At 35.4% G+C, this 12942-nt stretch overlaps 1 protein-coding gene across 1 annotated transcript; it reads left to right on the top strand.

The window, feature by feature from the left end:
* The first annotated feature begins 10593 nt into the window (after positions 1-10593).
* LOC110007931 (myb family transcription factor MOF1-like) lies at positions 10594-12584 on the top strand. The gene is made up of 4 exons (XM_020672313.2): positions 10594-11029; positions 11206-11255; positions 11393-11429; positions 11783-12584. Exons 1-4 carry the CDS (start codon positions 10906-10908, stop codon positions 11860-11862), a joined length of 291 nt encoding a protein of 96 aa, XP_020527972.1. The 5' UTR covers positions 10594-10905; the 3' UTR covers positions 11863-12584.
* Positions 12585-12942: the final 358 nt, after the last annotated feature.

Raw genomic sequence — 12942 nt, 5'->3', positions numbered from 1 at the left:
TGGAGGTCCTTTCACTAATAAGGGGCAGATTTTAAATCTCAAATCCTATTGAAGATGTACTCACTCATTTGCACTTAGAAAGACACAGATATATGGTGGCATGCCCCATAAGAATATCTCACACCAAAATCTTTTGTTAGGCATCACCTTAAACCAACAAATAAAGGACACCAAAAGGAAAAACTCTTTTGTTGACAATCTTTAATTAATCGCTCACTTGTTGTCTTGTGCAACCAGCCTCATATTTTATAGGATACAAAATTTTACATAGTAGGAGTTTATTTATTTATTGATGATTTCCTACCTTTGAAAGAGAAAGAGAATTGTTTCACTCCATGAAGTAGAGGACTGATGGAGCTCTTAGTTTTCTTTTAAATTTCTTTATTCTCAACATGAGTCATAGTTCCAACTGTAATGTGGAAATGTCATCTCATGAAAGCTTTTATTTTCACCTTATTATTCATTAGCTAAGGACCACAAGAAGGCCCTACTTGTTTACATGCACCTACTCGAACCTCAACCGTACACGTGTCCCTTCAGTAGAGGGTGGGCGACCAAGTGGGCCTTGACATCTCACGTGAGAGGTGCTGAGGTGGAAATATTAAGCGGAAGAACAAAGAAGGAATTTATGTCTGGACTTAGAGAATGGGTTTAAATTTTGATGAGGAATTTTTCGTAATCCTAAAATCCATATTAAAGACTAAGTAAGAGAAATTAAAGGATATTAAGACGAGTAGGAGAGGGGCAATTCCCGGGAAAAGGGCCACGTGAGTGAAGCGTGGTCGCATTAAATGCCTGAGTTCCCGCCGATTCTTTCGCCTCAAAGAATCTATTTATGGCAAAGCATGGTATATTAACAATTGGGCTTTGTTGGACCTTGGTCTTACTAGGTTTCATTATAAAAAATTAAGAGTTTTGGAGCCTGTCTCTCTAAAAATAAGCTTTATATAAAAACCCATCAAAAATATTATTGTCACATTAAAAGGATTTAATCTTCCAATTGATCAATCTTGACCATAACAAATCCACCCAAGTAGATATATTATATTTCTAAGAGAGCGTAGTATACGCTAGTTATTTACGTTTTTCGTTTGTTCAAGTTATTTAGTTATTTACTTTTGGACACCGGAAAAAGGAAATCAAAATAAGCATAATAATTTAAATTTTTTTAAAATATTGATAAAGTTTACCCAATTTTATTTAACATGTCAGAAGAGCAAAATCAGCTGATTAAATTGATTATTACTAGTCAAACATTAATTTTGATTGATTTTAATAAAATATAAATTTTTTTGTAGACTAAACTCGCTAAGGCAACTCGACCGCCGGTTTGGCTGTAACTACGGTTTTGGTTACCAAAAAAGATTGTGGAAATTAAGAAAATTAGCAATTCAAGCGAAGCAGCCCTTTAAAATATGATTGTTGTAGTTTTGCATGGAGGGACGTCACCGATATAATTAAATTCCGTGCAAGAATCTTTGGCCCATTAAAGGATTTCTTTTTTATTTATTTTTAATTTTCTGAGCCATTAAACAAATTGCAGGTCAACTCTCATGCAGACCACACGACAAAAAGACGTACTTTGATTACACCAAACACTAGACAATAAGCATGAGACTTATGCCAGCCCAAAGAAGAGCATAGTTATTTATATAAGGATACCTCAACGTTTTTGAGGATTGACCAAAGCAACCCTCACCCTCTCATTAAACCGTTTTTAACCTTTTTATCAAAATCCTACCTAATATAAGTAACTTTTCATTACAAAAACAATAAATTGAAAAAGGATGGATTGTTTTGTGAAAGAATCTTTAGCCTTATTTTAGTTAGTGGTCGCTAGTAGATATATCAATATATATATATATATATTTATATATATAGGGTGCGATTAGTAAAGACTTGACGCTCTAAACAATTAAAGTAGATCACACTTTCAAATAGTGTCGAGAAATGTACTATTAATACTAAAAATATTTGTGATATCTTTAAAATATATTTTTATATCTAATTATAAAATTTAAAGCTTAAAAAATAGTGTAGATTGAGCAGATCTATTAAAACTTAAAAATCTTGAAAGTTGACAGTCCAAAAAAGCGTTACAATATGCACTATTCCCAAAACTCGAAATCCATATTTTTCTCATGTCCATGCATCTTGATATCGAGATGATCAATTGGAAGATATTTGAGCATCAAAACAACCTCTTCTAGTGAAATTTTTGAGGAGCAATCTAATTTGATTGTTTAGAGCCTCGGCTCTATGTGAACTTTATATATATATATATATATATATATATATATATATATATATATATATATATATATATATATATATACCAAAATTTATACCACGAAAATAAGGCATGTACCTCAAAAACCCGCAAAAATTATTATTCTACCATTAAAAGAATCCTCCAATCGTTCATCTAATAAATCCACCCAAGTAGGACTTTTGATTTAGGGAGTAGACACATGGTATATGCTAGTTATTTACCCTTTTTTTTTTAGTTATTTAGTTATTTACTTTCTGAATCTGTGGAAAAGAAAAGTTGCTGAAAGGATCACAAATCTTGTAACAATAACTCCATGCAACATTATCTTATACGAGAAAGGGTTGATCGATCAGTACAATATTTAAGGATACAACCACACCAAGACTATCCAGCTTATCTGCAAAGCTGTTGGGCTTTCTCTTTCAATGAAAAGGAAGTGCGTTCCTCACAAGAATAATTTGAGTTGTTCTACTTTACAACATTAATTTGTTAGACTTCATCTAAATTTGTTAGGAAGTAGTTTCTTTTTTCTTTTTCGTTTTTGGAATAATTGATTTTTTTGCCATATGAGTTTTCGTGGATAAAAAAACAACAGTTTTTTCGTTAAAATTCAATGCAATCAGTACCAATTTGATTCAATGATGTTGGTGGATAGTAGTAATCTATTTTTTGTCGTTTTATTATACTTTCAATTGGTTCAAGCCATTTTTAGGTAGGATTTGTGGCGTTCAAGAGGGAAATCATCTCAACCAAAAAACCTATGAAATTTTCTTTATTTGTGTTGGTGTAGGGGGGTAAATCTTTTATTAAAGATGTGAAAGAAGTAATCTCTATTCAAAATCTTGCACAGTTGTAGGTGATTTTTTACGACATTTAACCTGTGAACAGTGCCATCTGCTTCCCCATGACCTACTTTTTTTATCTTTCCTACAAACTTTTTTATTGTTGAACTTAATATTTTAAGGGATTGTCTACAAAGAACCAATTTATCTTTGTATGTGGATGTCATAATCATTTCCACTCATTAAATGTCAAATTGGATGGCTTAAGATGAGTCCCAAAATTCGAGAATTTTTTTTTACAAAAGATAAATAGTAGACAATCCCATATTTTAAACCTTGAATTGAAATGCTTTTCCCATTCAATAAAGTTCAAAGGAAAACTAGGAAAAGTTTATTTAGGCCTTAGGTCCTTTCCCATACCTTGGTGTCATTTAAAAAAAAGATGTGGGGCATCTTTCCTAGTAAAATTCTCCCGTGAAAAAGGAAAAGGAATTAGCTGTCCTCACGAGATTGCACAGGACCCCATGTCCACTACAAAAGACTTGGTGAATTAGTTTAGTCCTTCGAATATATGTCTTCATCCCCTTGGGAATTTCCAACAAGGAAGGTTGGTGCCCTTTGTTTTTGCAAACCGTAATGTCAGAACTGTGTGCCCTTTAGCTTACTACCTAATCTGGACACCGACTCCCACTATTTGACCTCTTCTTCTCTCACAGATCTCAAGGCCCTCCTTCCCTTTATTATTTCACATGAAGACACCACCACCAATTCCTTGCCATGCCTTTCTAGCTTTCCATGAAAAGTAAATGCTTGGATGTTAGGGACAGAGATGGAGTTAGGGACAATGTCTTAGAATAAGATTGTAGGGAGACAAGCCATTCTCTTATGGATCAGAAATCCCTTTTTCTTTTCTTTTTTTAATCTTTTCTATGTGCATTTGAGCCAGCCTGCATGGCATGGTGATCTTCTAGGGTAGGGACAATGAGATAAGTGGTCTTAGCTCGGTATTTAAAAACTAGGGCTTGGGCCACAAAATGTTGTGCATGGCTGGGCTTGGGCTAGGTCAAAATAGGCCCAGCCTTTAAGATACGCCAATCCTTATTTTTGCATCTTTTTTGCTTTGTTTTCCTTTAATTCTACCAGGCCCGAGGAATGGGGCAGGGGAATGGGGCCGAACTAGGGCTAGGGTTGGCCTGGCCCATTGCCAGCCCTACAGAACTACTCATATTCTCTTCAAGCCTACTCCTTTATTTATTTATTTATTACTTTTGAGTTGGTGAGTTGGTTTGAACACAGCCTCAAGGTCGAGACAAGAAGTGCCTTTCGATTGAGCTACATAGGTTTGAACCCTCTTGTCTAACACTACTTGTTTGGTGCTTTTAGGGTTTTACTTGCCTTCCCCTACTCGCGTGGCGTGTAAGGAGCGGACTACCATTCTATATTTCAATCCTCTACAATTCATTCTTCCATGTTGAAGCACAATGGAAAGCGACATGACAAATTTTATAAGGATTTTGCTATTAAAAAAAAGGGAATGGATGTTCTTTTGGTATTATTATCCTAATACTTGTAAAGGTCTTCTAAAAGCCGGCAGTGAATAAGATTCTCTATACATTAGGAATTCCATTTACTTCTAAAAGGCCATAATAAATGCCATAAGAGACATAGAATTAGGAAGGGTCGTCTCTATCAATAAGGAAAATAATAATTTCTTGCAATAGGGGAATGCAAATGGTGTCTATTGTTTATGAAAAAACTATGACCATTCCTTTTGACTAATGTAATGACTTCAACCCTCTATCAATTCCAATCTTGATTTATTTACTTGCTAATAACCTATTGTAGTTTTTGTCCAAAGCTTGGACCGGAAAAATCATTATTCGAAGAGTTCGCCGAGTTCCGAGTTGCTTGTGTCTAGCCCTTGCTGAGCCCGAGTTGTCCTGAGCTGGAAATCCAACTCAGGGATCTTAAAAACAATTTTAAAAAAATTATAAAAAATCTAAAGAAAAATGAAATTTATTTCTAACATGTTTATTTATGTTTTCTATCATTTTGACAAAGATTGAAAAATATTTTGGGCATGAATATTTATTTTTATATTTTGTGATCTTTTTATGGAATGTTTTGAAAATACTCCTAGTTGCAACCTCATTTTTCAGTATCTATTTTTTTGTTATTTTTTAACCACAATTAGTTGTGTTTTATAAAATTTTACTTTGAATATATTTTCCCTATTTTTCGGGCCTTTTTTTATTATTTATTTTTTAAAAGTTTTCAGCTGGTACAGCACTGGGTCCAAGTTACTCGGACTCGCGCGGCTGGGGCAATGGTCGAGTAATCGGCTCGAGCTGACATTTTTATTACTGGGACAAAAAAATACAAAATAGCTCTCTCTCTCTCTCTCTCTCTCTCTCTATGATGCACAAGAGATTATCCTAGATTGTATAATCCATCGTCATATCAAACCAAGATAATATCTTTAAACCATGACTTCACTCCAAAGCTATCAGATTTTACTTTTGCATTGCCAAGCTTTTGGGTCAAGAAATAAGGAAATTAGCCACCACAACTGTATGAACTAGAAAATGTTAAAGAACCAAAACCGTAGCTGGCATTCCTCACGGCCGATGGTTGAAGCTACCGGCATGATTCTTTCGGAGATAATTTCAGGTGGCCAAAAATATCAGAGGGAGTGATTTCCTGGTTCTGATTTGTCTTCCTCGGTGTGCTTTCTGAGGTGGGAGAGGGTTCTGCAACTTCTCTCCTGCGTGAAAGAAAATGAGAAAGACAGAGAGATTACATGAGTTAGGGCACACATGGACATGGAAAATTAAAGTGGTCATATCTTGGAAAACGAAAATTGGCAAATGGAAAAAATATGATAAAACTTTAGGGCCGCCTCAAATGAAAAAAAAGGGGAGGCTTCTTGCAAGTAGGCAGTTGGTAATTATATGATAATTTCACTAACAGAGTGGTGGTATTTTTCCTTCCTTAGTTAAAACCGCTTCAACATTGGCAATCTTTTCATTAACAATACTTTTTTTTTTTTCCCCTCAAGATACTTTTGATTTTACTTAGAATAAATATTTAACTAATCACTGATGCCATGATGAAGATGGTGATTATAGCCATGACGATGACATAATAGAAATCGCCATGATCGTCATTGTGGTCCTCCTTAGGCCATTGCACATAGGCCACAGGATTATTCGGCAGAAATGAATAAAAAAGCACAATATGGTCAGATCTTGATTCGATAAGTGTAGTATGCCTGCATGAAGAAGAGTTGGGCTATATAACTATTAGGTCAATTTATATTTAATAGTTTACTCAAAAAAAGGTCAATTTGTAATCTCGAATTTCATTTTAGAAAAATTGATGAATTTGAATTTGATAAAGATATGATCTATATGTAGGTGTGCATCTATATTTTCTATTCTTGATGTTAAATAATGTCTAATTTATTATTATGGGCTTGTAGAGGAAGGATTTCTAGAAGGAAAAATGTTTTGATAGGGCTGCAGTCAGGCTTCACCTCAAAACTCACCAAAACTGCAGTTCTAGCATCGGAAAACCTTTAAATCAATCATCTTGTTCTTAATTATTATGGTTGTGAAGAAAATTAGGATTTCAATCCCTAAAAATAATGTATATTGCAATACATCTAGACTGTCTATTTCTCTCTAAAAATAAGTGTTCATAGATCCGCAAGATCTGTGCCATTGTTCTAGCTTCAAATTTCATATTCAGTGTTTGAAACTGATTTAGAAACATCATAGACAATACCCAAGTACTTTTCGGACAAGGATTCATGGTGAGGCTTTGCTTTGTTTTCATAAAGCCTAGGCCTTATAAAAACTGCATCCTTGCAACATTATTAACAAAACATGGTTGGTAATTGGTAAGTATCAGGATAGAAATATATAACATATATAGGAAGATGGCAATTGTTAGAATAAAAAATTCCATTGACAAGAGAATGTTTCTATGTGAAATTGATAGAGGAGGCATAATTGATGTTTATATGGGAAGAGATAAGTATTGTTGTTGTTTACATCATGCATAGAATTTGAGAGAATGAACAATAAATTTTTAGAGTAGTTTTCTTGCCTACCATGTGGAATAAACATTTGAAAGCAGAGGCAACCCAAATTAATGATGAATCTGGGAGAAATATTAATAATACCCATGATTGAAGATGGAGTGATCTTCAATCTTGAACTCACCATGACCGTCATATTCGAATGAATTCCAAGAAATTCTTGTAAAAATAATTTAAACATTGAATAGGTCAAGAAGGTATTTGAGTCTTTTCCACGCCATGGGTCAAGCGTATATTTATAAATAGGCAGAGAGGTATGTTTTCGAGTAAATTTATATTAGCAAACCATACTGCATTTTTAACCGCTCCACTTATTATACGGCTATTTATTACAAAACTTTCATATAAGGTTGACACCTTAAATTGTAAAAAGGTGATCCTCATAAACCCGGAAAAAGCTGTTTTGAGGTTGGAAAACCAACTAATTGATCATCTCGAAATCGAGATGTATGAATGTGGGAAAAGGAATGATTTTAGGTCTAAAAAATTGTATATATAGAAACACATTTTTCGGATTGTCATTTTTCAAGATTTTTGTGCTTTTATAGATCTATTTGATTTGAACTATTTTTAGAGTTTAAAATTTTATAACGTGAGATAAAAGTAGATTCTTGTACTATCTTAAAAAGTTTTGAAACCCAAATTGTATCTTACAACAAAGTTGAAATTGCGCCTTATTTTGATTATTTAGAGTCGTAACTTTATGTAAACGTTTCCCCTATATGTATATCTATATATATAGATAAGGGGAGTGATCTCGTGCAATGGTTGTACTTCAAAAACCAGGCTATAAGTACTTGTGATCTCTTTGTATCAACGGTAAATTATCTTTTGGCATATAATCCCTCTCTCTCTCTCTCTCTCTAACATAGACTTCCATATCCACAAATATACATTCACACAAACAAAAAAATAAAGGAAAAAGTTTATATAAGGTTGTAACCTTAAAATGTAGAATTATAGATACACCTCAAAAATCCATCGGAAAATGTTGTTTTAATATTGAAAAACACTCTTGTTGATCATCTCGATATCGAGATATATGAATATGAAAAAAAAAGATTTTGAGTCCCAAAAATAGTGCATCCTGTAAAATATTATCTAGACCGTCAATTTTCAAGATTTTCATATGTTTATAGATCTATTTGATTTTAGCTATTTTTGAAGTATAACTTTTTATAATTAGAATGCAAATAGATTTTCAGATAACCTAACAATTTATTACATCAAAATTACATATTATGATAAACTTTAAAGGTGCACCTTAATTGGATTGTTTAAGGTTGCAGCCTTATAGAAACCACACCCAAAGGCTTACTTTCTCTCAATGAGAAGGGCTTACTCACGGGCACGCTGCACAGAATTAGATGGGGGGTTTACTCTCTCATCACCCCAGCCGGCACATTAAAGCATCCGTCTTTCATTCTCTCTCTAAAAAAACACAGTCTCTTTCTCTCTCTACAATATTTACAACGAACACCGACAAGTCGAAAGATTCACCAAAAGCTACAACATTCACGTGTTCATCTCAAATCCCCTCCTCACATTACTCAAAAGAAGGAGAAAAACACCACCCTCATGGAATTTCTCGTCAATGGGCAAAACACTTTTTATATATATTTTTTTCCCCTAGTTGCTTACCCCTCCATCATCCAGTAATGGAGAGAGACCCCCCTCTCTCTCTAGGGCTGGAAACCTGAGCCGGGCCAAGTAAAATTAAAGGAAAACAAAGATTGAAAGATAAGGGCCAAATAAGGTGGACCGGGATGGGCCAGTCTTGGCCCAACCCCGGCCTCGGGCCATATTTTGTTACCTATGTTCTGAATTGTTTTTTCTCTTGCTTGTTGTCTTTGTTCCAGAAGTCATACATGAGTCCATTTTTAAACTGTATTTCTCATCTCAATTTCATCTTGGGACTACACACAGGAATTTACAGCCAAGCAAATAAGTGAGTTTTGTGAATTTTCTCACTGTTTTTTGTTAGTACAAAATTTGAGTTCATGTAGTTATTTTTAGCACTTCTTCTTCAGTAACTCCACAAACCTTTTAATCTCCCACTTCCCAACCCCTCTCTCTATCTTCAACTCTTTTACATAGATAAAGTCCAGGAAAAAGGAAGTCCCAATATATTATTATTTTCATTACTATATATGGTAAATAAACACAGGGACTGTGGTGGACCTTTTTCTTTAACGCACCCGAGTTTTCTGGAAATATCTGAACGACCCCAAAGTTGAAAGGTATCGAACTTGCATGGAAGCCTTCATTTCGACCGGTGGTCGTGAACCTCTCTTCTCTTCTCTTTTCTTTCCTTTTCTTTTTCTTTTTTTCCTTATTTTTTTTCTCTTTTAGAAGATCAAGTAACGTTTATTGATAAAGACTGTAGTAGCATAGAGTTACATAGAAGAAATTAAATAATAAGGAGCGTACAAGGAAGATAAATTAGCAAGTCGATCTGTAAGGTTAGATCAAATAAAAGGTGAAGACCGGTTCTTGAAGAAATGTCCAAGAGACTAAAGAACCCTTTGTCTTTTTTTACGTCATTTAATAACATTTAAAGAGTCTCCCTCTACTAAGATAGCCCCCATTAGACCTTTTACTTCGAATGATCTCCAAGCCTTGTAGGAGAGCACTCATTTTTGCAAACTTTGTAGTTGCCAGCCTATAGAGTCTAGCATAAGATATGTTTCATGATTCCTTTAGATCCCTTCTATACCCGTTTTCTTTGGATTTCTAAGAGAGCTTCCATCGGAGTTGAATTTTAAGGAGCTCTCTGGCGGAGGGTTCCAATCACCACCATGTATTTTCTTAAGAGAATTATTAAAGGCCACAAGTTTTTTAGGGGTGAAGATATCACCCCGGAAAACTCCAAAGCCTTCTATAGTAGCTAAGTACCCATTACTTGAAGAATTCAAACGTCACCCCGGAAAACTCGAAAGCCTTTTTTAGTAGCTGAGTACCCATTACTTGAGGACTTCAAACTTACACATATAAAGAGAGAATACAAGTGTATTACTTGCATGAAAATTCTTTCTCATCATCTTCATTTCTGTTCTAACCTGGGATTGGCTACACGTGTTTTATTCTGTCATTCTAGTCTATCAAATGCCATACTACTTGCAAAACAACCTAGCAACCAATATTTCTATTGAGTGTTGTCTTCAAGGATTTATTGGAATTTGATAGAGAGAACTCCAGATTCAAATGGGTTCGGGCCCATGCCCTAGTGGGGTGTTCTTCTTGTCTTGACATCGACCTTTCAAAGTTAACAAGGGCGGTTTAGTCATTTCTAAAAATATTGCTACTACAAGGTCACAAAGGTCAAACACTAATCCTCGAACCATATAGAAAGGGCAATATCGATATTTCTCCATGAGTCATGGCCCAATTCATGCACCCATCCTCCTATTAATCCAAATTCAACCATCCCACTCCCTTGTTGCAAAGAACAGTCAATGGAGCATATACTCATTAGCCCACCTTTTAATTATTAATTATTTCTACCGCTTGCCTCCTACTCTCTCTCTCCTCTTTCCCTTCCTTTCAAATGGCCGGAAGAAGGCCATTTACCGGCAATTCCCATCAAATTTCCGGCAAATAGCTCTCAGGTTTAATGCAATGCAGCTCGGAGAAGAGAGAAGTGGAAGCAGTAGCAACGATGATTCTGGAGAGAGGTTTCCAGCATATTCCAGAAAGAGGTCAGTGGATTCCTGCGACCGGAATTCGGAAAGCTGGGTCGAAGAGAGAACATGAAACCCGCAACGACTGGAGCGCTGAGGCAATACGTGAGATCGAAAATGCCTTGGCTTCAATGGACACCTGATCTACATCTTTGCTTTGTCCAAGCGGTAGAGAGACTTGGAGCCCAAGATAGTGAGTGATCACAGAACTTGTGTACTATAAATTTGTATATCTACCAATAAAAAAGTGAGATCTCAAAAATTTTAAAAAAGATAAATGATCGGTTTTTTTGCGTAGAATCTTATTGAATGTTTGATACATTTCAGATAATTATTTGTAATTAATTAAAATTTTTTTTGGTGGTGTAGGAGCAACGCCTAAGTTGGTTTTACAGCTGATGAATGTGAAACATGTGCTGGTATGAGAATGCTTGGATCATCTTGAGGGCGTTTAAGTGAAGAGATCTTGGTTCTTAGACTTTTTAGTGTGAAGCTAAAAGGCTGGTTTTTTTAAATTTTTCTAATAAAATTTGATTTCGGGTTTTTCGGGTTTCAGATTTATAGGAGCAAGAAGGTGGACGATTCTGGGCAAGGTGAGGCACTTGAAAGTTTTCCTTTTCCTTTTGCTTTTTTAACAAAGAAAAAAAAACAATTCAACCATTTCCTAAGATAAAAAGGACACTTTAAATTCATAACGTCTAACAAACAATCTCATACAATGGAAAAGTGCAACATGGAAATACAGTGCAATTTTAGAGAGATAATAAGAAGAATAAGAAGAGATCATTTGACATTAAAACGAGTTGCTCAACAGTTTACAGAAACCCTAGCTAATGATCTATGTTTCCCATGAGTAAAAGCTAAAGAGGAATCATATTTGGTTATTCTCTTCTTCTCTGTTGTATTATTTCTGATAAATTGGGGTTGGTGCTCGTGTTTTACACAGTCGCATCGCAGCTGGACAGGCTGATACCGGGGGAGGATCACTACTACGCAAGAGGCAGCAGTCTGCAGATGCAGCAGTAATTCAGAAAGGACCAACTCTCTCATGTTTTGCATTATTGTGGTTGCAGAACCTCTCTCTCTCTAGGCCCAATCTCATTTTTTCTCATTTGGTCTTTAAAGGCAGCATGATTGGGTATTCAAACCATATGGATTCCAAGGTATATAGGTGATAATCATGGGGCATCGATATCAAGCTTTCATGCCATACAAAATACAGTGTTCAGAGAGAATGGCAAGAGGTCAATGCAAGAGTGGCTTGCAATAAGGGAGCAGCCACCTCTGGTGGGCCTTTTAGGTTAAACCACGGCATAGAAGAGAGAAGATACCCCAACATTCAGAGAGAGACAGGAATTGGGTAAGGAATGAAGGATAGAAGAGAGAAGATACCCCAACATTCATAGGCAAATTCCTCTGAATTTTGAGTGGAATTGGCCAAGCTCGATCAAATGTCGTGGGTTCTTGTCAAAGCTCCATTGTTATATCCATGGATCAGTCAATTTTTGGAAGGAGTATTGCTCATAGTACTATGCTCACAAATAGATCGCATGAGGCTTCAACTGCTTCTGATAGGCATGGATCACAATTTGAGCTCTCCTTGCAGCTTCCTGTAAATATTTTCCCCCTTCCTTTCTCTCTACCCCCTAAAAATCACACAGACATGCACTTGTTTCAACTGATTTTAGTTAAGCAGCGGTTTCGATGAATCATAAACTTAAAAATAAATTGAAATTGTAAATCTTGTTGATCTCGCTTGCCATAGATATCTGTATTTGCTCTCACCGATCGATCTACAAATTTACAGTTGCTGCAACATGGAAATAACAATCTTGGTATGAACCTGCTGGATAAACTAAGCGAAGATACGATTCCAGATGAGAAGAGATTGCATACTGTTGAGCTTGACTTGAAATACACTCTAAACCCAAGTTTGCAGAAAGCTCACACTTAGGATATTAAAGAACCGGAGAGTAATCTCTCACTATCCTTATTCAACCCCATTCTTCTTCAAAAGAAAACCTGCAAGAAAGTGGGCTACTTAGAGATACCATGAAAACTGAGGAAAACCTGCAAGAGAGTGGGCTACTTAGAGATACCATGAAA

The sequence above is a fragment of the Amborella trichopoda genome, chromosome 1, assembly GCF_054954075.1.
Source record: "Amborella trichopoda isolate Santa Cruz 75 chromosome 1, AtrichopodaSantaCruz75HAP2 v2.0, whole genome shotgun sequence".
NCBI classification, from domain to species: Eukaryota; Viridiplantae; Streptophyta; class Magnoliopsida; order Amborellales; family Amborellaceae; genus Amborella; species Amborella trichopoda.
The sequence above is the reverse complement of the archived record's forward strand: the minus strand, read 5'-3'. Positions and strand labels throughout refer to the sequence as shown.

Excerpts from the sequence above, each read along its gene's own strand:
- LOC110007931 (XM_020672313.2), top strand. The coding sequence starts at position 10,906 with ATGAAACCCGCAACGACTGGAGCGCTGAGGCAATACGTGAGATCGAAA. Across the intron at positions 11,030-11,205 it reads GAGACTTGGAGCCCAAGATA|GAGCAACGCCTAAGTTGGTT; the intron begins GTGAGTGATCAC and ends TTGGTGGTGTAG. Across the intron at positions 11,256-11,392 it reads TGAATGTGAAACATGTGCTG|ATTTATAGGAGCAAGAAGGT; the intron begins GTATGAGAATGC and ends TTCGGGTTTCAG.